General features: G+C 42.0%; 2 protein-coding genes and 1 long non-coding RNA gene across 5 annotated transcripts in view; 1 reads left to right on the top strand and 2 right to left on the bottom strand.

Moving 5' to 3' along the window:
- Nucleotides 1–11,076, top strand: part of LOC144078637 (uncharacterized) — an 18,653-nt gene extending 7,577 nt beyond the window's left edge. Inside the window, exons 3-5 of the long non-coding RNA XR_013301275.1 lie at nucleotides 484–649; nucleotides 8,019–8,099; nucleotides 9,714–11,076. This is a non-coding gene — a long non-coding RNA (uncharacterized LOC144078637). The remainder of the gene's footprint in view (nucleotides 1–483; nucleotides 650–8,018; nucleotides 8,100–9,713) is intronic.
- Nucleotides 9,830–22,475, bottom strand: slain2 (SLAIN motif family, member 2). 3 transcript variants are annotated; one of them, XM_077606877.1, is made up of 10 exons: nucleotides 21,695–22,475; nucleotides 19,154–19,296; nucleotides 16,296–16,514; nucleotides 14,994–15,170; nucleotides 14,578–14,919; nucleotides 14,392–14,508; nucleotides 13,082–13,153; nucleotides 12,000–12,038; nucleotides 11,571–11,790; nucleotides 9,830–10,046 (listed from the first exon to the last, which is right to left on the bottom strand). In XM_077606877.1, the coding sequence occupies exons 1-10, from the start codon at nucleotides 22,153–22,155 to the stop codon at nucleotides 9,986–9,988; spliced, it is 1,851 nt and encodes a 616-aa protein (XP_077463003.1). In that variant the 5' UTR covers nucleotides 22,156–22,475; the 3' UTR covers nucleotides 9,830–9,985. The 3 variants fall into 3 exon arrangements, with proteins under 3 accessions (XP_077463003.1, XP_077463004.1, XP_077463006.1); XM_077606878.1 differs by lacking the exon at nucleotides 13,082–13,153; XM_077606880.1 differs by lacking the exons at nucleotides 12,000–12,038; nucleotides 13,082–13,153 and having other exon boundaries at nucleotides 21,695–22,474.
- Nucleotides 22,181–25,481, bottom strand: LOC144079057 (uncharacterized). The gene is made up of 3 exons (XM_077607594.1): nucleotides 25,211–25,481; nucleotides 23,743–24,855; nucleotides 22,181–22,287 (listed from the first exon to the last, which is right to left on the bottom strand). The coding sequence occupies exons 1-3, from the start codon at nucleotides 25,401–25,403 to the stop codon at nucleotides 22,181–22,183; spliced, it is 1,413 nt and encodes a 470-aa protein (XP_077463720.1). The 5' UTR covers nucleotides 25,404–25,481.

Raw genomic sequence — 25,481 nt, 5'->3', positions numbered from 1 at the left:
CTGGCCCATGGTATCCTTCTGCCTGATGTTTGTGAGTCGTGTGATCGAATGCTTTTTGCTCAATTTCCTATCTGCAATCACTTTGGTTCTATTTATGTCTAAAATGCCTTTCCTATTCCTGCATCCTCACCCCCTTGCTACTGTGACAACGAAATTTCCCGAATACGGGATGAATAAAGTTATCCAATCCAATCCAATCATTCACCCCCTGTCAATGGCAGCCAATCAGTAACAAGGAACTCTAAAATGCCCCAAAACCAACAGCTAGTTACCTGGAATTGTCCAATAATCAGTCAAAAGCACAGGAAGCAACCCTTGAAATATTTCCCTATTTTTTTTATTCATTTCTAGCCGCAAAATTAGCCAGCAGTACCGCCTCTGCTAGCAAATCAACGTTGATGTTGACAAAGGAAATGTGGGCGTCTGATTGGGGTGGCGCCAGAACAACGGATCTGACATGTTTGTTTGTTTGTGTGTCCGCAGATGACATTTTGCGCTATCGGGCGCGGACATCGCCAACAGGAAATAAAAGCAGCCACATCTCGCCGGGAAGAAGATGAGGACCGGGGTGACTCAGGCCTGTCACCATCATCATCATCATCTTCATCCTCCTCCTCCTCCATTCAGCTAATGGATCGCCTCATTTCGGGTATGTCATAAAAAATGATGTTTTTCGCCGGTGCGCGTCATCTATGGTAAGCAGGAAGAATGCAAAAAAAAAAGCATAAAACCAACCATTCTAAACTTAAGAAAGCCTGAACATTTTTAAAAAATAATGATTTGACAATATACTGAAAGGCTTGACAGTTTATTGTCAAAGCATTATTTTTCTAAATGTTCAGGCTTTCTTAAATTTAGAATGGTTGGTTTTATGCTTTTTTGTTACATTCTTCCTGCTTTCCATTGTCCGAAATGTCATCATTCGTATTCTGGATACACGTTTTGATTTAATAGCGGCGTCCTCACTTGCCGGATTCAAAGTCGCTCAAAGGACAAAACATGCACTTTGTTTTGACATAGTATATCATGGCTTTTTTTTTAAAAAACGACATAGTAGAGGAAGCCTTTTTTTTCATAAAAAACGATATTGTATAGTAAGGCTTCTTTTCTTAAAAAACGACGTAGTATAGTAAGGCTTTTTTTCTTTAAAAAATGACATAGCAAGTAAGGCTAAGAGAGTCGGAGAATAAATCTGACTTCTGATTCTTCACCTTCTAGTTGTTGCTGTGGTCCACTGGCAAAATCATTGGGAACATGAGGTGGGAATCAGGAGTGAGTTCAATTCCACTCGTTGCAATTCTCAAATTGTTTATTGAGGTAATGAAAAGGATAAATACAACTTCCAACTTTACTGTGGTGCAGTGGCAAAGACAATGGGTCAGAACTTCAGGTGGACTCAAGTTCAAATCAGAAGTGAGTTTGATTCCACTCTTTGCAATTCTCAAATTGTTTATTGAGGTAATGAAAAGGATAAATATAACTTCCAATCACATCATTTCAGAAGTCACTGTGGTCCAGTGGCAAAGACAATGGGTTGAAATTGAAGTTGGACACAAGTTCAAATCTGGAGTGAGTTCAAGTCCACTCTTTGCAAATCTCAAATTGTTTATTGAGGTAATGAAAAGGATAAATATAACTTCCAATCACATCATTTCAGAAGTCACTGTGGTCCAGTGGCAAAGACAATGGGTCAGACAGACCTCAAGTTAATGGATTTAACTGCCATGTGGGAGACTAGGGTTCGAAACCCGCTCTCGTTTGACTGATCACTACACTATGTAGTTCAGTAAATGGGTAATCCTTTTTTCATTAAAATAAAGACTTAGTCATTTTTTTCAGCAAAACAATTATGTTCCGGTCAGCCTTCGGCTGACCGGAAGACAGTTGGGGGGGGGGTTCCTGGTGGTGTTCGACAGTCGGCCTGCGGCCGACTGCCGACACCATACAGTCGTTGACTGGCGACACCGGGACGTGAACCCTCGACACCCACGTCGCAGGCAGGTGACTAACCCACTACACCACGAGGCGGCCCGCCTATACATGATTGGAAGTTATATTTATCCTTTTCATTACCAAATAAACAATTTGAGAATTGCAAAGAGTGGACTTGAACTCACTCCTGATTTGAACTTGTGTCCACCTTAAATTTTGACCCATTGTCTTTGCCACTGGACCACAGTGACTTCTGAAATGATGTGATTGGAAGTTATATTCATCCTTTTCATTACCTCAATAAACAATTTGAGAATTGCAAAGAGTGGAATTGAACTCACTCCTGATTGGAATGTGTGTCCACCTTAAATTTCAACCCATTGTCTTTGCCACTGGACCACAGTGACTTCTGAAATGATGTGATTGGAAGTTATATTCCTCCTTTTCATTACCTCAATAAACAATTTGAGAATTGCAAAGAGTGGAATTGAACTCACTCCTGATTGGAACTTGTGTCCACCTTAAATTTCAACCCATTGTCTTTGCCACTGGACCACAGTGACTTCTGAAATGATGTGATTGGAAGTTATATTCATCCTTTTCATTACCTCAATAAACAATTTGAGAATTGCAAAGAGTGGAATTGAACTCACTCCTGATTGGAACTTGTGTCCACCTTAAATTTCAACCCATTGTCTTTGCCACTGGACCACAGTGACTTCTGAAATGATGTGATTGGAAGTTATATTCATCCTTTTCATTACCTCAATAAACAATTTGAGAATTGCAAAGAGTGGACTTAACTCACTCCTGATTTGAACTTGTGTCCACCTTAAATTTTGACCCATTGTCTTTGCCACTGGACCACAGTGACTTCTGAAATGATGTGATTGGAAGTTATATTCATCCTTTTCATTACCTCAATAAACAATTTGAGAATTGCAAAGAGTGGAATTGAACTCACTCCTGATTGGAACTTGTGTCCACCTTAAATTTCAACCCATTGTCTTTGCCACTGGACCACAGTGACTTCTGAAATGATGTGATTGGAAGTTATATTCATCCTTTTCATTACCTCAATAAACAATTTGAGAATTGCAAAGAGTGGACTTGAACTCACTCCTGATTGGAACTTGTGTCCAACTTCAATTTCAACCCATTGTCTTTGCCACTGGACCACAGTGACTTCTGAAATGATGTGATTGGAAGTTATATTCATCCTTTTCATTACCTCAATAAACAATTTGAGAATTGCAAAGAGTGGACTTAACTCACTCCTGATTTGAACTTGTGTCCACCTTAAATTCTGACCCATTGTCTTTGCCACTGGACCACAGTGACTTCTGAAATGATGTGATTGGAAGTTATATTCATCCTTTTCATTACCTCAATAAATAATTTGAGAATTGCAAAGAGTGGAATTGAACTCACTCCTGATTGGAACTTGTGTCCACCTTAAATTTCAACCCATTGTCTTCGCCACTGGACCACAGTGACTTCTGAAATGATGTGATTGGAAGTCATATTCATCCTCTTCATTACCTCAATAAACAATTTGAGAATTGCAAAGAGTGGAATTGAACTCACTCCTGATTTGAAATGGTGTCCAGCTTAAATTTTGACCCATTGTCTTTGCCACTGGACCACAGTGACTTCTGAAATGATGTGATTGGAAGTTATATTCATCCTTTTCATTACCTCAATAAACAATTTGAGAATTGCAAAGAGTGGAATTGAACTCACTCCTGATTGGAACTTGTGTCCAACTTCAATTTCAACCCATTGTCTTTGCCACTGGACCACAGTGACTTCTGAAATGATGTGATTGGAAGTCATATCTATCCTTTTCATTACCTCAATAAACAATTTGAGAATTGCAAAGAGTGGAATTGAACTCACTCCTGATTGGAACTTGTGTCCAACTTCAATTTCAACCCATTGTCTTTGCCACTGGACCACAGTGACTTCTGAAATGATGTGATTGGAAGTTATATTCATCCTTTTCATTACCTCAATAAACAATTTGAGAATTGCAAAGAGTGGAATTGAACTCACTCCTGATTTCAACTTGTGTTCAACTCCAATTTCAACCCATTGTCTTTGCCAATGGACCACAGTGACTTCTGAAATGATGTGATTGGAAGTTATATTCATCCTTTTCATTACCTCAATAAACAATTTGAGAATTGCAAAGAGTGGAATTGAACTCACTCCTGATTTGAACTTGTGTCCAACTCCAATTTCAACCCATTGTCTTTGCCAGTGGACCACAGTGACTTCTGAAATGATGTGATTGGAAGTCATATTCATCCTCTTCATTACCTCAATAAACAATTTGAGAATTGCAAAGAGTGGAATTGAACGCACTCCTGATTTGAAATGGTGTCCAGCTTAAATTTCAACCCAGTGTCTTTGCCACTGGACCACAGTGACTTCCGAAATGATGTGATTGGAAGTCATATCTATCCTTTTCATTACCTCAATAAATAATTTGAGAATTGCAAAGAGTGGAATTGAACTCACTCCTGATTTGAACTTGTGTCCAACTTAAATTTCAACCCATTGTCTTTGCCACTGGACCACAGTGACTGTCGGTTTTTAGGGAAAAAATTCTTACCACACTATGTCGTTTTTTAGGAAAAAAAGCCATACTATACTATGTCGTTTTTTAGGGAAAAAACCCATACCATACTATGTCGTTTTTGAAGAAAAAAAGCCTTACTATACTATGTTGTTTTTTAGGAGAAAAAAAGCCATACTATACTATGTCGTTTTTTTAGGAAAAAAACCTTACTATACAATGTCGTTTTTTAAAGAAAAAAGCCTTACTATACTATGTCGTTTTTTCAAGAAAAAAAGCCATACTATGATATGTCGTTTTTTAGGGATAAAACCCATACCATACTATGTCGTTTTTGAAGAAAAAAGCCTTACTATACTATGTGGTTTTTCAAGAAAAAAAAGCCATGCTATACTATGTCGTTTTTAGGGGAAAAAGCCTTACTATACTATGTCGTTTTTTAGGGGGGGGAAGTCATACTCATCTATGTTGTTTTTTTGGAGAAAAAAAGCCTTACTATACTATGTCGTTTTTTAAAGAAAAAAAGCCATGCTATACTATGTCGTTTTTAGGGGGAAAAGCCATACTATACTATGTCGTTTTTTGGGAAAAAAAAGCCTTACTATACTATGTTGTTTTTAAGAAAAAAAGCCTTACTATACTATGTCGTTTTTTAAGAAAAAAAGCCATAGTATACTATGTCGTTTTTTAGGGAAGAAAGCCTTACTAAACTATGTTGTTTTTTAGGAAAAAAGCCATACTATACTATGTCGTTTTTTAGGGAAAAAAGCCTTACTATACTATGTTGTTTTTTAGGAGAAAAAAAGCCATACTATACTATGTCGTTTTTTTTTAGGAAAAAAGCCTTACGATACAATGTCGTTTTTTAAAGAAAAATGCCTTACTATACTATGTCGTTTTTTAAGAAAAAAAGCCATGCTATGATATGTCGTTTTTTAGGGAAAAAAGCCATACTATACTATGTCGTTTTTTAGGGAAAAAAGCCCTACTATACTATGTCGTTTTTTAGGGGGAAAAGCCATACTATACTGTCGTTTTTAAGGGAAAAAAAGCCATACTGTACTATGTCGTTTTTTTAGGGGGGGGAAAGCCATACTATATTATGTCGTTTTTTTGGAAAAAAAGCCATGCTATACTATGTCGTTTTTTAAAGAAAAAAGCCTTACTATATATGTCGTTTTTTAAAGAAAAAAGCCTTACTATACTATGTCATTTTTTCAAGAAAAAAAGCCATGCTATACTATGTTGTTTTTAGGGGAAAAAGCCATACTATACTATGTCATTTTTTGGGTAAAAAAAGCCTTACTATACTATGTTGTTTTTAAGAAAAAAAGCCATACTATACTACGTCGTTTTTTAGGGAAGAAAGCCTTACTAAACTATGTTGTTTTTTAGGAAAAAGGCCATACTATACTATGTCGTTTTTTAGGGAAAAAAGCCTTACTATACTATGTTGTTTTTTAGGAGAAAAAAAGCCATACTATACTATGTCGTTTTTTTAGGAAAAAAGCCTTACTATACAATGTCGTTTTTTAAAGAAAAATGCCTTACTATACTATGTCGTTTTTTCAAGAAAAAAAGCCATGCTATACTATGTCGTTTTTTTAAAGAAAAATGTCTACTATACTATGTCGTTTTTTTAAGAAAAAAAGCCATACTATACTATGTGTTTTTTTTAAAGAAAAATGCCTACTATACTATGTCGTTTTTTTAAGAAAAAAAGCCATACTATACTATGTCGTTTTTTTAGAACAATGGGTTGAAATTGAAGTTGGACACAAGTTCAAATCTGGAGTGAGTTCAAGTCCACTCTTTGCAAATCTCAAATTGTTTATTGAGGTGATGAAAATGATAAATATAACTTCCAATTATCTCATTTCAGAAGTCACTGTGGTCCAGGGGCAAAGACAATGGGTCAGACAGACCTCAAGTTAGTGGATTTGACTGCCATGTGGGAAATGGGGTTCGAATCCCGCTCTCGTTTGACTAATCACTACACTGTTAGTTCAGTAAATGGGTAATCCTTTTTTCATTCAAATAAAGACAAATAAAGTCAACTAAGGGAAAATGTTTCCCAACTGGGATTTGAACCCCAGCCTCCCACATGGCAGTCAGGTGAACGAACCTCTATGCCACGAACTGGCCATACTTTACTTTATCAGAATTGGAAGGTCTTGTAAGCCTTAGTATTTAATATACTAAATGGAGGATATATTAAATTGTATTTAATATACCCCCCATTTAAATGGGCGGTGTATATTAAATATAATTTAATATACCCCCCATTTAATATACTAAATTGAGGTTATATTAAATATAATTTAATATACCCCCATTTAATATACTAAATGAAGGGTATATTAAATATAATTTAATATACCCCCCATTTAATATATACTATGTACCATGTGAAAGATAGTTGGTTTGAATCCTGCATCTTGCAACTTGTCACTTTTCAAGTGAATTGGAAATGTAGTAAGCCAGGCGGTGGGTTGGTAACTTAGCTCAAGCGGTACAGCATCTGCTCACCATGTGAAAGATAGTTGGTTCGAAACTCATGTCTTGCAACTTGTCACTTTTCAGGTCAAATGGAAATGAAGTAGGCCAGTCGGTTCTAAGTAAGGAGGTGGGTTGGGCACACAGCTCAAGCAGTAAGTGTCCACTTACCATGTGAAAAGTAGTTGGTTCAATAGGAGCCCAGTCGATGCCAAGTAGGGCGGTTTCAAAAAAAAAAAAAGACGACATAGGTACCTATGTTGTTTTCTTTTTTTTAAAAAGACTTATGTTCCTACGTCTTTTTTTCCCAAAAAATGACATAAGTACGTACCTATGTCGTTTTCTATTTTTTTTTTAAACTTATGTTCCTATTTCGGTTTTAAAAAAAAACGGCATAGTTACCTATGTCGTTTTTTTTTTTTAAACGGCATAGGTACCTATGTCGTTTTCCCCCCCAAAAAACGGCATAGGTACCTATGTCGGTTTTTTTCCCCAAAAAAAGTCTTTTTTTAAATAGAAAACAACATAGGTACCTATGTTGTCGTTTTTTATTTAAAAATGACATAGGTACCTATGTTGTTTTATGGGAAAAAACGGCATAGGTACCTATGTTGTTGTTTTTTAAAAACGACATAGGTACCTATGTTGTTTTTTGGGGGGGGAAAACAGCATAGGTACCTTTGTCATTTTTGGGGGAAAAAAGACAGGAACATAAGTCTTTTTTAAATTTAAAAAAAAGGTACAACTTGGAGAATGTGGGATTCGATCCAACGACCTCTCACATGGTAAGTGAACATCTTACCTGTTGAGCTAAGATCCCACCCACATGCCTATTTTGCCGAGGACAGGCTGTATAGATTTCTATTTCAGCTGTCAAGTGACAAGTTGGAGGATGCAGGATTTCATCCGACTACCTCTCGCATGGTAAGCGAACGTCTTACCTGTTGAGCTAAGTTCCCAGCCACCCCTTTACTATGTCAAATATTGACTGACTCCATTTCCGTTTCAGCTGTAGATTGACAAGTTGGAGGATGTGGGGAAACTTGATCCTGAAACCAATGGCAGTCAAGAAGTTCTAACTCTTCAGCAGGTAAAATAAAAAAACAGAGGCGATTTTAGCAATTTTATTTGAAATGTGGCTTGACACAGGAAAACAATTCATGTCATGTTGGCGGCTTTAAAAAAGAAAAAGAAAAGGCCCAAAAAGAAAAAAGTCAGCCAAAAGTGTGCTTTTTTAGCCGTTTTTTTGTTGTTGCAACATTCCGTCCATCTCCTTTCTGACCTCCAATAAATAACTTTAAATGTACATATTGGCTATAAATATGAAAGCGCAGTCAAAGCTTTTTGTTGTCCTCCAACAAATGATAATAAATGCAATTCTTTTCCTTTACAAAAATAGGCAAGCAAATTAAAAAGCTTTGCAAAATCCTAAATTGGCACCCCAAAAAAAATAAGAATAATAATACAAAATGATAGTAGACACTTAAAAATGAGAGGCACTAGTTTCATAAACAGACCAGCACAGCAACAAGTACCAAGACTGGCACATCATTCGGATACATCTATTCTTTGTTTCCTCCTTAAAAAAACATATTCGCTGCCATTGACAGCTATGCACATCAAATCATTTTTTTTCAAAAGGTCAGATTTTGATGCTTTAGCGACACAAAATTGGGGGTTTGTAAAGGCTTTTAGAAGAAGCAAAAAGTTGATTTTTTGTTCTTTCTGATGAAAGAAAAGTATTTTTTATGGAAAAGCATATTGCTGCAACACCAAAAAAAGTAACGCGTTTTTACATGATTTTTTTCATCACATTTTAACGGATAACATCATCTAGAAATGGGCCATAATTTCTTTTTTTAATAAGATATTATGGCCCATTTCTAGATGTTATCTGTTAAAATGTGATGAAAAAAATTATGTAAAAAAAGTGATTCTGAAGACTTTATCCATATCATGCTTTTTTACAAGATAGTTATGTTTTTACGTATTTTTCATATTTTTACTAGATAGTTATCTTTACTTATCATGTTTTTCTACAAGATTGTTGTTTTTACACATTTGAGGATTTTACATGATAGTTATGTTTTTCTGTAAATATCAAGTTTCGACATCTTTTATAGTGGATTTGTGAATTCAATATCATATAAAAAAAAGTGATGTTGGACAGCGTTATTTTGGCGTGGCAGCAATTGCTTTTTTGTCATATTCTCATTTAATATTTCAACTGAAAAGACTGTATGGCAGTGAAGTAAATTTCCCACCACGTTTTTTGTTCATTGGCACAAAAAAAATGCGAACAAAAAAAAAGCCAAAGTTGGCACGAGCTAACCAAAGGCCACCTTGCACTTTTAGCGAGCCAAAATGGCCGACCTTTGTGTTTGGCCTGTTTCCGAGGATGGCGCACGGCGTTTGACACCTGGGCCCAAAACTAAATTCATCAAAGCACTTTATGATCTTACAAACACACAAAAAAAAATTGCAAGTAAAAAAAAAAATGCTTTGGAGCGTTAGCTTTTGCAAATTGAGGTTGAAAACGTTAGAAAACATTCAAACGAAGGAAAATACTGATATGGACGTGTTACGTCTTAGTTTTTTTTTTTGCAAATCATTTCAATAAATACATTTGTGCATTTTCACTTGCTTTTTTTTCTGACACGAGCAAGGTTTTTCTCTGAGGTTTCCCGACGCTTTTTTTTTTTAGGGTGGACGCTCACCGACGTTTCTGACGCGGCGACCACGTCGAGACGAGTCCTCTCCGGCGGCGTCCGTTTGGCGGAAGGCCGCGTTTGTTCTTTGGCGTTCTCGTCGGCGTCCCTGGACAAAAAAAAAAAGGTCTATGGCGGGTTTTTGGGGTCCTTTTTTTCCCGGGGTTGTCGTGACACTCCCGGCGGTGACGGCTCGGCCTCGTCAAGGTAGATAAAGTGCCATGCGGTGGGTGCGATTGAAGGTTGGGGTCGAGCGCCCTCTGTTGGGCTAGTAGCTTTCCCGCAGGTTGTCCCTGATGCCGCTGTAGACGCGAGGAGCCGGAAGACTTCTGCAAAACAGATTCAAATTGTTTCAGGATGTTAAAAAAAATGAAAGTAAAGTAAGTTCACAAAAGTCATTTTGTTACAATGGTGCCTCTACTTACAAATGCTCTAACATACAAATGTTTCAGGTTACAAAACACTTGGATGTGATTATTTTTGAACTGATTACATTCGTCATTTTAATGGCTTCATAAATACAGTGGTACCTCATGGTACGATGAAAATTCCGATCGAATAATTCGCCTGCGATACGATCAAAATTTCGAGATGCGACCAAGCCAGGTGGCCATGACATGAGAGGCTGTTTATCATTGTTGTGCACCGTCTTTTTTGCCGCATCTCTTTCGTGTATAACTACTATAGCTAAGAGGACTGAACGATTTATTCAGACGAGTTTCGACCAAGAAACGCACAACGCACATGCGCGGGCAAAAAGAGGGCTTTCTGGGTAATGTAGTATACTCGTGCACACAACACCCATAGGCAATGGCACCCTTTCTCAGAATAAAACTTCATGACCCACAATCAATACGTGTGTAGGCTGTTATTCCTTCCTTAGCCTGTTAGCTCCCGCGATCGCTCATTCAAGACTACTTCTCGTTGGCAAGTGGTCCTGCGTTTTCCTATTGTGAGGACATTTGTGTGCATCATTTTCAGAATATTTTGAAGGGAATACAACAGCTACCAGCCCATCGATAGCGAACATGAGGGTGGAGGCGTGGCAAACGGCTAACCCGCCCAAAACGAAGGTAAAAAATTTTTTTAAAACAAAATTAGAATTCTGTTTTGTGTAAAGTTACATCAAATGTATGTTTGAGTGTCTGTATATATTCATCCAAGTTCATTTAAATTTGTTTGTTCCGTTACCAGTGCTTTATTGTGGAAAGATACCCCCCCTCTTTCTGTCCCTCTCTGTAACCTCCGCGAAATCCGCCCAATTTTAGTTATTAAACACATTTTAGTACTATTAAACCACTCGTTATTCATTACTTTGTTGATATATGGCGAAATAGAAGAAATAAAACATTTTTTCCAATCCAATATCCTGTTTTTGGTGTTTTTTCAGAGGGTTGGAACAAATTAATTTGTTTTCAATTCATTTCAATGGGAAACGTTCGCTCGAGTGACGAAAAGCTCGACATACGATCTCAGTCTCGGAACGGACTACGCTCGTATGTCGAGGTACCACTGTAGTCTTCTATATTTTCCCCTTGTTTTTGCATACATGGTATTTCTTTGACTTCAGTTTTAGCACGGCAAATTTTCATTTTCCACTAAAACACCATAGCTAACCACTTCAGTCACTTTTTACCTCACTACATTCTCATTGTCTAATATTTTTTATGCCTATTCATACGTGTGCACTTTATGATCAAGCTTTAAATCTCCTTGTACTTGTCTAACGACACATTTCATACAAAACTGGCACACTTATCTCATATCGAAAGGCTAATTTATGCAAATTAAATGCCTCTACTTACAAAAAAAATCCAAGTTATGAAAAAAATGGAGTGGAGGTCCCACCGTACCTGCGCACAGGTTGCGCCAGCTTGCTGCGAGGTAATGGGATGCCCCCGACGTTCCCGCCGCCCGCCGGGGTGCTGGGGCGAGGCAGCCCGCTGCGGGGGGGAATCAGGGAGCGCCCGGGTGCCGTGGGGGCGGGGTCCACGCCGACGCCGGTCTTGACGGGCTGCCTCAAGGCCAGCGGCGAGGGCGCGCTCGGCGTCCGCAGCTTGCTGGACGGCGGGACTGCGAGAGAAGAAGGAGGAGGACAATCTCAAACGGGGTCAAAGGTTAGCATGAGCGAGATTGGAATGGCGGGCGGAAGGATGGCGGGAACGCCAAACGGACGTTGGACCGAGGCAAACGGATGAAGCGGGCAGTTGCTATTTCTCTGGAATGTGGAATGTGGCGAGAATGAGATGCGAGCGGCGACGAGCTGTCCGTCCAATACTCACGGAAGTCGCTTTCGTCGCCGAAGCAACACGAGAGCGGGACTGCGTCGAGACGGCAGACAAAACACACAACAAAAAAGTTCGCTCGGGTCAAAATGGCCATGATCGATTGCGTCCTGTCAACAAAATGGCCACGTTTTGGCCATTAGCTCGTCGTACGACGTTGATGGCGATCGGCGTCCAATCCGTTTTGACAAGGAAGGATGGCACCAATCATCTGAAGGATTGGACGTCTATCACCGTGAATAGTCCTAATTTATTTCTCTGAGTATGTCATATATATATATATATATATATATATGTGTGTATATATATGTTTGTATATATGTGTTTATATATATGGTATATATATATACACGTGTTTTTATATATATGTGTATATATGTGTGTGTATATATCTATATATGTGTGTATATGTATATATATAATATATGTATTTATATATATGTGTGCTTATATATATATATGTGTATATATGTTTGTATATATATATGTGTTAATATGTGTGTGTTTATATATATATATGTGTATATATATATATACATACATATATATATATGTATATATGTGTATATATGTGTGTGTGTATATATATATATATGTGTATATGTATATATATATTATATATATAATTATATATATATGAATATACATATATATATATACACACACATATAAACATATATATGTATATACACCGTTTTTTTTCCCAATTACACTACATTTTTTTAAAATCTACTAAATGTTTGTGATATTTTGACCACCTTACCCTTTTTGGTGCAACAAAAAAGAGCACTTCTGCACTTACGACTGTAAAAAAATATTAACAATGCAACAATAAGTTATATGGTTATACGGCAAATGTTTGCACAATGTGCACAATGCTAAATTCATAAGTTAAAATTTATTTTCCATGTAAAATGCTGAACAAAAATATTGCTGGATATTTTGGGGGATTTTGGAGCTTGGATACAAATGTGCATTTAGTAGTTTGGTCAAAAAGTGGCGCTGTTGTAAATTAAGGAAGATCGGCAGTACGGATTTGGCAGCTTTAAGAATTTGGAGTAGCAATTCGTGCCCGTTACCTCGGCAGGGCGTCGGGTTTTGGAGGTGCCCTTGGCTTTTGGGGGTGGAGTGTCTCGGGGCCGGGGGTGCCGCTGTAGACACAGTACACATTTCTTTGTGTCACCAGAACGCCGAGATGCGGTGGAAAGGGGCCCACGGGGGGTCTCCAAAGCCTAACAATTTGCCATCGCGTGCCAAAGCGTTCATCATTTACAGCTTTAAATCAAGGAAGCGTTTTTGGGGAGGGGGCGAAGCCGTAAAAGCTGTAGTCAAGCCGGCGGAATAAAAGCGGGTGACATGTAGCGCAGCTCGCCCTTTGACCTCTGCTTTTGCCAATTGCAAACGATGATGGATGGATTAAGAGCGATGGGTGAGATTAGCGGGGATTCTTTTAATTTTGTCCTGTTTTTGAGGATTACAGTAAATTGAGATCGCTTGCCGTTGTAAAATCGAAATAGTATTTTTTTTTGCTTTTACAAAAAAAAATGCAAATAAAAAAATTACAAATATGAAAAAAAGAGAATTATATATATTATACTTTTTCTATTTTTAATTGAAAAATAAAAAGCACATAAAGCAACTACTTTTTTGGGGTTGTATTTTAAAATTTAAATGTGTTAAAAAAAAGAAATACTTTTGCTTTTGTCCTTTAAAAAAAGAAGTTATAAATATAATATATAAATGATAAATAAATTCTAAAAAATGTTTTTAAAAATATACTATAAATAATAAATTATTTTAAAAAAATGTTTTTAAAAATATACTATAAATAATAAATAAATTATTAAAAAAATGTTTTTAAAATATACTATAAATAATAAATAAATTATTAAAAAAATGTTTTTAAAAAATATACAAAATAAATTATGATACTATAAAAAAGCTAACAAGGATTTAGGGTCAAATTGGCTCTAAACAATCAAAACAGTTGACCATAATTTTAATCTTTGATTAGTTAATTAACCTTACTTGGCATAATCATTCATTTTCCATGCAGTTTATCCTCCCAAGGCTCGCAGGGGTGCTGTAGCCTATCCCAGACGGGTGGGGGACACTTTGGATTGGTTGGCCAGCCAATCGCAGGGCACAATGAGATAAACAACCAATCACACATACTTTGGGGCAAGTGTTCAACCTGGGATTGAACCCGCGGTCTCAGAACTGCGAGGCCGACGCACTAAAAACAATTTTTCTTTTTTTTCTGGTGTGCCGGAAGCGAACGACGACGTGGGAAGAGTTTAACGCCACTGCCCTAAAATGTTTGAGCTTGTTAAAAGAAGGACTTTTGCTAGGAACCATGCAGGCCTTTTTTGGGGCGTTTTGTACTCACGTGCCGATTGGCTGTAATGCCTGGGCGAGCCTCCGTTGGATTCGCTCGCCCGGCTGTTCTTGGCCGTCTCCACGGCGTTGGGGCGCGCCAGGTTCGGGAGACTGCGACGGAGTTTTTCTGGACAAGGAGAAGGAGAGGCGTTCAACAGAGGACCGCTCGCCTTCCGCGGCGGCGGCGCCGGCTCACCTTCGTTCTTGACGCCGTCCGTCCGCGTCTCGTGGCCCCGTAGCGAGCGGCGCGGCTGCTGAAGGCGTCCGACCGCGGGCTGCGGCGAGGCGCGCCCGCAGTCCGGCGAGCGGGAGCGCGGCGAGTCTCGCGGAGACGCTCGCGGGGAATGCCGCGGCGAGGCGCCGAAGCGGCTGACGGGCGGGCGGAAAGCCGGGTGCGCCGCCACCGCCGCTTCCTCCTCCTCGTCTTCCAGGCTGTGCGCGTCCAGCTCCTGGTCGCTGAAGCCGCCGCGACGGAGCGAGTGGCAGGACGAGCCCGAGCTGCGGCGGGAGGCCGAGGCGGCGTAGTCCTGCCTCAGACCTGAAGATAGTAGACCGTTCGTTAGACGGCGTGGGGAGGCGGGGAGCGGCGTGGAGGCGAGGGGCGGGGCTTACTCTCTTCCTGCATGCGCGCCAGGATCTGCACGTCGTTGACGTTGTTGAGCTTGTAGGCGCCGCCGGACGAGCCCACCGAGTCGTCGTCCATCTCCGACGTGCTCAGCTCGCTGTCGGCCGACGACTGCGGGCTGATGGCCGGCGGGTTCCTCTCCGCCGCCGTGTTGCGCTGATAGGCTGGAAAATCAATAGGAAAATGAAGCAAAATTGACAGGAAATGACCCGGAAGTAGCATAGAGTGACACAAAAATCAACTCCTCGACGGTACTCGTACGATTCGCCGAAAGACGTTTCGCCGAACGGACGTTTCGCCGAAACGGGATTCGCGCGCACGCCCCGCCCCCGGATCGTGTGTGTACATGTTTTTCAACCTCGGCCCGCGGGCCATATACGGCCCGTTACAGATAACATTCATTTAGGAATAACAAGGGCATCTACTACCCCCCGCTGGACATATTTCTAAATACAAGTACGTACTACAATGTGTTGCCAATTTTTTATATTTTTTATTTGATCCTTGCGTTTAAAGTAGTAGCCATTTGGAGATCACGCAGAACAGTACGTGACAGAAGAAATAGAGAAAATAAAGTAGTAGTAACAGTAAGTGCTACTGTAATGAAATTGTAAATCCAGAAATCCTACTCCAGAAAATTTACACCAGCACAGAAAACGTTGAGATTAATCTTGAATTAAGGTTCTCAGCAAATCATTTTGAATATATATTTCCTAAATTAATGGGAGATTATTTAAAATTAAACTAGAAGTGTGTTCCATGGCATTTTCAGGTATTGTTCTCTAGAATTTCACATAAGTCTTCTAGTGTTGTTTTTTCTCAGTGTCAGACATCAATCCCCAGCTTTGATAAATTACATTGCGTGTCCAAATGGCTACTACTTTAAACTCAAGGATAAAATAAAAAATATAAAAAATTGGCAGCACATTGTAGTACGTACTTGTATTTAGAAATATGTCCAGCGGGGGGCAGTACATGCCCTTGGTATTCCTAAATGAATGTTATCTGTAACGGGCCGTATATGGCCCGCGGGCCGAGGTTGAAAAACATGTACACACACGATCCGGGGGCGGGGCGAGCGCGCGAATCCCGTTTTGGAGAAACGTCCGTTCGGCGAACTGTCCGTCGGCCAAACGTCCGTTGGCGAAACGTCTTTCGGCGAATCGTCCGGTCACGCTCCTTGACGGCCATTGACACTAGACTAGATGTCCAATCCTGTAGGAGTCAATCATGATAGTCTGGCCCCTCCCATCAAACGGAATTGGACACCCCTGGTAGTAAACACTGACCTGCGTTGGCGGGCGTGAGCGGCTGCCTGACGACGGGCATCTTGCTGGGCGTGGAGCAGGGCGAGTTGAAAGCGCTGCCGTAGGGACTGCTGGCAGCGTTGGGGCTGTACGAGCTGCCGTACGAGCTGCCGTACGCGGCGCCGTACGTGCCGCCGCACGGGCTTCCGTAGCCGCCCGCCTGGTTGCCGCAACTCCCGTAAAAGCTGCGCCGCTTGTTGGCTGCAAAGAAACGGACGTGGTCTCCATGAGCATGCGGCGCAAAGCCCTCAGACGTCTGTGCGGCGGTACGACAACGAGGACAGTGTTTGCTCGCCACGAGGCGCCGGTCAATGGGACGCATTCAAGCGACAACAATGCGGGCGAGTGTGAGCTGGCCGCCCGCAAGGTCATCCATTGCGTTCGGCTCTTTCACGCTCGCTTCTGAATGGACAGAACAGATGATTTCCTCAAGCGCTACTTATACTTATTGACAGTACAACTAGCCGACGATGAAGCGCTGAATCCACAAAGTATTGAAGTATTACCGTATTCTCCGCTCTATAACACGCGACTAAAAAACTTTTCTGAAAAGCCAGCAGTGCACCTTATATATAGATCAATATTGCTAAATGATTATATGAAATTCCCTTTAGCACAGTTCCGTCTAGTGGATGTACAACACAACTCATAGCCACTACTACTACAACAGCTTCGTCTTGTATGTTTATCACAACTCCTCCTACTACTACTACTACTAATACTACAACTACTATTACTACTACAACAGCTTCGTCTTGTGTATGTATATCACAACTCCTACTCCTACAGCTCCAACTATTTGATGTGTAACAAAAACCCCTACCACTACTAACTACTGCTCTAGGTAGTGGATCTATACCACAACCCACTACTACAACTACTACTACATCTATTGGATGTAAAAAAAAAAAAACCTCTCCTATTACTACTACAACTACTACTACTCCTACTACTCTTACTCCTACTACTCTTACTCCTACTACTCTTACTCCTACTCCCACTACTTCTACTACTACTACTCTTACTCCTACTACTTCTACTACTACTACTCTTACTCCTACTACTTCTACTACTACTACTCTTACTCCTACTACTTCTACTACTACTCTTACTCCTAATACTACTCTTACTCCTACTACTACTACTTCTACTCTTTCTCCTACTACTACTACTTCTACTACTCTTTCTTCTACTACTACTACTTCTACTACTTTCTCCTACTACTACTACTTCTACTACTCTTTCTCCTACTACTACTACTTCTACTACTCTTTCTCCTACTACTACTACTTCTACTACTCTTACTCCTACTACTACTACTTCTACTACTCTTACTCCTACTACTACTCCTCCTACTACATCTAGTAGATGTAAAACAACCTACTACTACTAGTACTCCTACTACTCCTACTCCTCCTACTACTCCTACTACATCTAGTAGATGTAAAACAACCTACTACTACTAGTACACCTACTACTCCTACTCCTCCTACTCCTACTCCTACTACATCTCGTAGATGTAAAATTGCTATCATTGGAAAGCTCTGAATGTCCTCTATAGAGCACAAAAGGAGTTCATGCGATTGGATGCACTGGGTGGGAGATATTTGGGTTTACAAATGTCCTCTACAGAGGACAAATGTGAATTACTAGTAGTCAGGAGGTTAAATGAAATAAATGTTAAGATAGTCCATTCATTAAAAGTGCACCTTACGCTCTAATGCAAAAAAAGTACGGTACTGTAAATCCAATTGAAAAAGCCGACCTATTGTAGCCTATTCCAATCCTCCCAAAATGACGCGATCGGATCCCATTTGCCATCACATGACCGGATGTGTGTACCATATCGGAGGGAGCGCGGGAACAAAACAAGTATGGAATCCGAGTGGCGAGGTTGTATTACCGTGGCAACCGTCTCATCTCCTCCTCCCCAGACTTACGCAAGAGTTAGGAGGCCTCGAGTGGCCGGGCGTGTGCAAATGAGTCAAATAAACAAACGCATTCCCACGTCGGCCCCTGGCGACGGCGTTTCCAGGCGCTTGTTTAAGCAGGCGCTCCCTCGTGTCTTTGCGTGTCGCCAAACAGGCGTCGACGCCAGAGAGACGCGAGGGCGGGCCGACTTTCCCCGAGGGTGACGCGATCCCGCTTACACACCTCGGAGGATGAGGTCACCCGCCGCAATTTGGAGCTTTAGTCATCCACCGGCTTTGACTTTTGTCTGCCATGATCTCATTTGGAAGCAATTAGCGGACACTACAGGTTTTTGATTTATTGAAGTACTAGTACACATACTTAAAATCAGCTGGAGAAAAGTACACTGGTCTTGCTGTACAAGTACACATCATTTAATTAGGTTTACTGTTCTATAGAAGAAAATGTGTTGTTTTTTTGTTCCCGTCTCATTTTAATGGTCTCCCAGGCAATCAAATTGTTATTTTAGAGTACATTTTTAGGGATTTTTTTTGTTTTTTAACTACTATTATTTAAATATTAATGCTAAAAAATCTTGGCGTTGAAACTATGACGTTAAAAAACTAAATCTAGGTTAGAAAACCAAAATCCAGAGACATCTATATTTTAACTTTAACGTAAAAACAAGCTCTGAGTCAGTACAGTGGTTTCGTATATCAAATAAAATGTCAACCAAGTCAACCTACGTCCCAAAAACTCCATCCCAGGCCTCACATGTGATGCATACCTCCGTCAAAATGGAAACACTCAGTTTAGCTCCTCGGAGACTCCCGGCTGGAGGCCATGTTATATTTAGCCCAAGTCAACGCGCCCGCTAAAGTCACGGCGGACGCGAACGCCAGCCCGAAAGCCAAAAGCAGGCGGCCTACCTGACATGGTGAGGTCCAACCGGTGGATGAGGGAACGCTTGGCAAGCTCCATATCCGGACTGGGGTTGTCCAGGGCCTGGCGGCACCACACCATGGGACTCAGCGCCTTTTGAAGGGGGCTATTCAGCTTGGCCTCGTACAGCCTGGAAAACAAGCAAAAGGTCAACTTGAAGAATGTACCAGTGGGAAGGAAAGCCCCGCTCTTCAATAAAACCGCCTTGTCTTTTTGTTCCAACACAAAGGGGATCTCAGGACACTTTAAAAAAAAAAAAAAAAAAAAAGAAAACAGCACGAGAAGAAAGGGGAGTCTGCTTCTAAAGCTGTCAGCTCGCAGGCTTTACAGGAAGTTTCTTTGAATGAAAGGCTAGATCTTCCTTCAGACGGATTTTCAAGGCAAAGGAATTAAAAAGGATGATCCCAGAATTTAAAAAAAAATAGACAGATTATGGGTTAATACCAGATGACACCCAAGATTGACTCAAATTATAGAAACATCCTGTGACCTTTTTTTGTGCGAATAGTTTTGATTTTTTTTATATACATATATATACATATAGTATTTTATATTATTTTTACATTCCTCTGTCCGCAAGAAAAATAAACATCAACATTTTAAACCCCAATCACGCGAGACGCCGCCGACGCTCAAGTCAGATGCTGTATTTCAAGGTTGCCAGATCACAAAGACGGCAAACCAATCAAATGGTAAAGTAACCCACTCAGTTTGGCGGAAAATGTTCCCAATCTGTCAACAACCGACTCACACACAAACAAGAAAACAACTGCCACGTTGTTTTTGCTAATATTCCAACCTGTAATTCCTTTTAGATGAGGACAAACTATTTCTGATGAGACTGCTTTTTGTTTGGTTTGTTTAAAAAAAAAAAAAGAGGTGCGTTTTGGGTTAGCTTGGAAATCACAGTCTCGCAAAAGATAACTTCAATTGCAATGCAGAGACACTCACGAGGTGTGTTTAGGGTCACCTCGGAAATCTCAGCCTCGCAAAGGATAACTAAAATTGCAATGCAGAGACGCAAAATGGAAAAGTCGGAAAAAGTTTGGAGAAAATAGAAAGAGCTTTACCGATTGGCAGTGAGAAAAAGGTCATCTATGTCATGTAGGAAGTTGTATTCCACAACAAAGAGGGATTGAGAGTTCTCCAGATGCACTTTGAGGGCATAAATCTCCTTGTAAAGAGTCATAAAATCCAATTTTTAAAGCTGGCAAACTCCAGTTTTAGCGCCTGACTCGTGTGTTTGTTTGGCTGAGGGCAATTTTGAGTAGGAATGTAACCATGGCTGCCGGCCGGGGTGGAAAAGCGTTCTCGCTCGCTCACTCAAGCGCTGCTGGAACAAGCCAAGAGAAGCCTTTGTCCAAACCAAGCTGGAATTTAGTCCACAAGCCATTTTATTTTTGATTTTTTGGGGGGAGGAGGATGATGTCATATTGTCATGACGGGGATGCATTTTCAAATCTATTCGAACCGGGTGAGGGTTGACAAAAAATGAACACAAAAACAATCTTAAACGCCCCAAATTTTTCACCCAATTTGATCTTCTGAAAATTCATTTGATCGGCTCGGAGATATTTCTAAGACAAAACTTAATTTTAGTTTCTTTTGACGATATCCTTGTACGCGGTGATTATTTTGTGGCCCTTAAATGAGATTTTAAAAACGCTTTTTTTTTTTTTTTTTTTACACATTACTGATTGTCTAGAACCGACGTGATGGTCCGATCACATCATCTGATTAAGAAATTATCTCCCCCAATAGATGATAATTGTTGGGTTGCCCCAATCACACATGGTATTTTTGGCCCCAAGTTCAAGTCATCTGATGTAGTACCCGTTGAGACAGAGTACTTATTACAAGGGTGGCCAAGTCCGGTCCTCGAGATCCGCTATCTGGTCTGTTTTCCATGTCTCCCCCCACCAACACACCTGAATCAAATCATCTGGATCGGTTGGAAGCTTCTGGAAGGCTTGCTGATGAGTTGATCATTAGATTCAGGTGTGCTAGAAGGAGGGAGAGATGGAAAACAGACTGGATTGGGGCTTTCGAGGATCGGACTTGGCCACCCCTGACTTATACAATATGTGTTAACAACAAATGCCAGATAATATTTTATAAAAACGTGTTTTGAAGATGTAAATAATCAAGTATACAGTCAAAGAGCCCAAACAAACTTTAAGGCGACATTGGAATCCCTATAAGTGGACGTTATGCTAGCGGTTCCCCCCCAAAAATCTAATCATGTCTAAACTATGAGTATATTTTATATTTTAATGTGCTTTTTTATCCCTGCTCAAAAGACTACCGAAGAATCGGATCGGTACTCTGTATCGGCAAATGATCCAAATGTGGTTGAATTGGGGTGAAAAAATAATATAGGACGGAGACAACTGTACTATTGAAAGCAAAACTAGTTACATTTGCTTGACGATTGCTTTTATCGCTTTTAAAAGAGGAAAAAAACGAACAATTTTGGACGCTTCCCAGTTGGCCGACGGTGCGTTCACGGACATCAACGATTGACTGACCAGCTGTCGTCGTCTTCATGCAGACAGTCCATGTCCTCCAGGTCCAACACGTCTACTTGATCCAGAATGGACGTCTCGAGGTCGTCGTCCTCCGAACAGCGCGAGTTCCGGGGCGAGCCCGAGGCGCCCTCGCCGTCGTGGGGCCTCCGGAAACCGGCGCCGTCGTAGGAGAGTCGCGGACTCCGGCAGCGACGGTTTTGCAACAGGTCGCCGTAGCCGTCGCCGTAGCTATAGCCGTAGCCGAACCCCACCCCGGAGGCCATGTCGCCCCCAGAAAGTAGCGGGGACGACGCCGACGCTACCGACGACGACGACAGCGACTCGTAGCCGGCGCTATGCGGTCGGTGGTGAGCCGCCGAGCGACCCCGCAGCTGCTCGTTCTGTTTCTCCAACTGCTTGACCAAGTCCTGGAGCTTCCGCACCTCCAAGTCGGCGTTGATATTCGAGTTGATGTCCTCCATGGCGGCCGCCTCCCTCGCTGGAGGGTTAGGGTGGGGTGGGGGAAGGCGTGCGCTCGGTCCGCTGGGGCCCTCGCTCGGGGCCGGGCCCGGGGTCGCTCACTCGCTCGCTAGCTCTCTCCTCGTGGCGTTTCGCTCGGGGCGGAGTGGAAGAGTTCCGGGGTTTCACGTTGTCTCACTCGGCCTCTTCCGTGGCTTCGGTGCCTTCCGTGGCTCCTCGGCCATTTCCACAACACACGTCACGCGTCACGTCACGTCACAACGTCGGAGAGGAGAGAAACGAGAGCGACTCCGGCGGGTGACGTCAGCGCCACGGGCACGGGAGCGCGCACGTAAACCAACACCTTTTTGCGCGTTCGCGACCCACCGCGCTTGCGCAGTTTTGGATTTGTTAACAAGCGCTTTGGAATTATGGTTTGTTTATAAAACGCTACTTGAAATAAACGAATCAGAAAAAAAAGCAGTTAATCATTCGAAAATTAATTATTTGGAAACAGTCAGTTTTTTTTTTAAGTGAAGGCAATATGCTAAATAAATATATTCAAAAACAACCCCAAAAATAAATTATTTAGCAAAACGGTCAGGTTTTTTTAAGTGAATTCAATATGCTAAAAAAAAATCAAAAACAACCCCAAAAAGACATTATTTAGCAAAACTGTCAGGGCTCTTTTTAAATATTTTTCCAAGCGAATGCAATTCGTTTCCGTAGTTTTCAATTTGGCTGCTAAAGTATAGAAGCACGTAATGGATCGTTAAAAAAAGGACGAAAAACTATTATTTAAAAGTAGGTGTCAATGGAATAAAATTAGTACTAAATGCTTCAGAATGTAATGTTTATTTTCATGGTGGTGACTATATTTTTTGTTTAAAGTCATCTAAATATTTTTTCCAAGATTTCAACAGTTGAATACAGATATCAATCATAAAAGTAATCCATGAATAACATGACAATCACATGCAGTTGCAGTCTTAACAATTTCAAAATTATAATCATACAACCAAAGTCTCCTCAGTGAGGATTTTTCAAAGACTTCGACTTTGTCGATGTGAGGTCTGTGTCAATACAAATAGTAACGACAAAAAATAAGAGAAAATATGAGGAAAACATTTTAAATCCTTTTCAATTCCCTGCCAGCCCTTCTCAGTCCATTTTTTAAAAGGTACACGGTCGATTGGTCGCCGGACGTTTGGTCGCCCGGAAGGTTATTGATAATGACCATTTAAATCGTTGCTCAAATTCCCTAAATACAAACTGCGAATGACTATTTAGTCATACATACTTAATGTCCTATTAATTATTAGGCAAAAGAAAAGCTCCAAATTTCCCGGACTTTTATTGTGTTTTGTTGGAGAACTTGTTAAGACCCTGACGGACGGACGTCGCTTCTTAAAGGGACAGCAACGCATGTACATACAAACTCTTCTACACTCACACGTCGGCTCAGTGAAACTGCTCATGGCCATTGTTGGCTTTTATTGATGCGTAGACCGTGTTGTTTTACCTTGTTTTGTCACCGGTCTTTTGGTCGTCGGTCTTTTGGTCGCACTTGTGATATCGGAGAGTTCTTTTGCGAGTGAAACATTTGTTACATTCGTTGCAACGGAAGGGTTTCATGCCTGTGTGCGTCCTGACGTGTCTCTCCAGGTCGGATGTTTTGTCGAACCCTTTGGCGCAAATGAAACAGGGGATGGACTTCCCGGGTGCGGGCCCCGCAGTTGCGGGCGCCGCGTTGTCGGGCCCCGCAGTTGCGGGCGCCGCGTTGTCGGGCGCCGCGGTGTCGGGCGCCGCGGTGGCGGGCGCCGCGGTGGCGGGCGCCGCGGTGGCGGGCGCCGCGGTGGCGGGCGCCGCGGTGGCGGGCGCCGCGGTGGCGGGCGCCGCGGTGTCGGGCGCCGCGGTGGCGGGCGCCGCGGTGGCGGGCGCCGCGGTGGCGGGCGCCGCGGTGTCGGGAGCCGCGGTGTCGGGAGCCGCGGGTGTGGGCACCTCGCCCGCTTGGGCAGGCTCATTCTTCAAGTGCCCGTGCGAGAACAAGCGTTTCCTCAAACGGTGACTCAAGGAGTTCAGGTGCCTCTTTAAATGGTGACTCCGGGAGAAGGAAAGGTCGCAGACATAGCAGGCGAAGGGCCGCAAGTCCAGGTGAGTCAGCATGTGTCGCTTCAGGTTCCTCGCCCCTGCTAAGCCTTTCTTGCATTTGGGGCAGGAGAAGGGCTTGGGTTTGGCGTCGGGTTTGGCGTCGGACCTGGCGTCGGACCTGGCGTCGGACCTGGCGTCGGACCGGGCGTCGGACCGGGCGTCGGACCGGGCGTCGGACCGGGCGTCGGACCTGGCGTCGGACCTGGCGTCGGACCTGGCATCGGGCTTGACGTTGGAGGCCGCGCGCGTCCGCGACTGGCACCGAAAATTGCGCCTTTTGCCATAAGCGTTGCAGTTGGTGGGCGCCCCGTCGGACCAGTCTGAGTCCACCCAGGAGGACTCAGATAGGTCCGTGTCGGAAATGGGTGCCGTGACGCCGGAGCCCTCGCAGGGTTCTCCCTCGGGCGGGTTCGCCGGCCGCGAGGGCCAGCCTACGTCTTCTCCGTTTTCGACGTGTGCTTCCTCGCCGGCCTTCGCTTCTTCTTTGAGTGGAGGACACTGGGTGATGTTGTCTTGCTTCGCCTTCTTGGGGGGAACCTCGTGCGGGTTCGGGACCAACACCTGCCGCATATCTGCAAGCAAACACGGACTGATTTGAAGAATTCCATACCTGGGAAAATGTATGAAGTATTGGAAAGAGTACTATATATTCAAATTCAATTACAATTCAACAAATGGGTGATTTCAACAAAGCAAAAAGAAAAATGAACTTTGAAGTGTTGTTAAATGTAACACGTGCATACCTGTCAACCTCTGCCGATAACTGCCCTTATAAATTTATTATGATTCCCCTTACAAACCCCCAAAAAACCTTACAAACACGAGTCGTACGGCAGAGGTTGACAGGTATGCACGTGGCAAATTTGGATTTCAATTCAACAGCCAGATTTTTTTGAAAGTCAGCAAAATAAAGTTGAACCAACCAACCTGCTTGTTGTAAATCAGAAGGAGACTTTAAAATGGCGTCCGACAGTTCGCCATGTCGCTGCTTGTCATTTGTGATGCGACGAATTTCCTCCTCGTACTCCAGGATTATTCTTTCAAAAAGTTCATATATTCCCTCCACGGCGACGTTGAGTCGTTGTTTCATTAACTCTCTCAACATTTTAACTTTACTCATCTACACACGATTAGCGCTTAGCGAGGCGGAGTTAACTTGAAGGCTCTTTCGAGTTGAGGGATGCTAAAAACGTTTGCA

This window comes from Stigmatopora argus, chromosome 8 (assembly GCF_051989625.1).
Source record: "Stigmatopora argus isolate UIUO_Sarg chromosome 8, RoL_Sarg_1.0, whole genome shotgun sequence".
Lineage (NCBI taxonomy): Eukaryota > Metazoa > Chordata > Actinopteri > Syngnathiformes > Syngnathidae > Stigmatopora > Stigmatopora argus.
The sequence above is the reverse complement of the archived record's forward strand: the minus strand, read 5'-3'. Positions and strand labels throughout refer to the sequence as shown.

Bases quoted from the DNA above. Each gene is read 5' to 3' on its own strand.
- slain2 (XM_077606877.1), bottom strand. From the start codon at position 22,155: ATGGAGGACATCAACTCGAATATCAACGCCGACTTGGAGGTGCGGAAG. The intron at 14,920-14,993 runs GTAAGCCCCGCC...TACTATCTTCAG, and splicing joins GGCGCGCATGCAGGAAGAGA to GTCTGAGGCAGGACTACGCC. The intron at 10,047-11,570 runs GTACGGTGGGAC...TCTGTTTTGCAG, and splicing joins CTGGCGCAACCTGTGCGCAG to AAGTCTTCCGGCTCCTCGCG.
- LOC144079057 (XM_077607594.1), bottom strand. From the start codon at position 25,403: ATGAGTAAAGTTAAAATGTTGAGAGAGTTAATGAAACAACGACTCAAC. The intron at 24,856-25,210 runs GTTGGTTGGTTC...GTTTGCTTGCAG, and splicing joins TTCTGATTTACAACAAGCAG to ATATGCGGCAGGTGTTGGTC. The intron at 22,288-23,742 runs GTAACAAATGTT...CTCCGCCCCGAG, and splicing joins ACCCTTCCGTTGCAACGAAT to CGAAACGCCACGAGGAGAGA.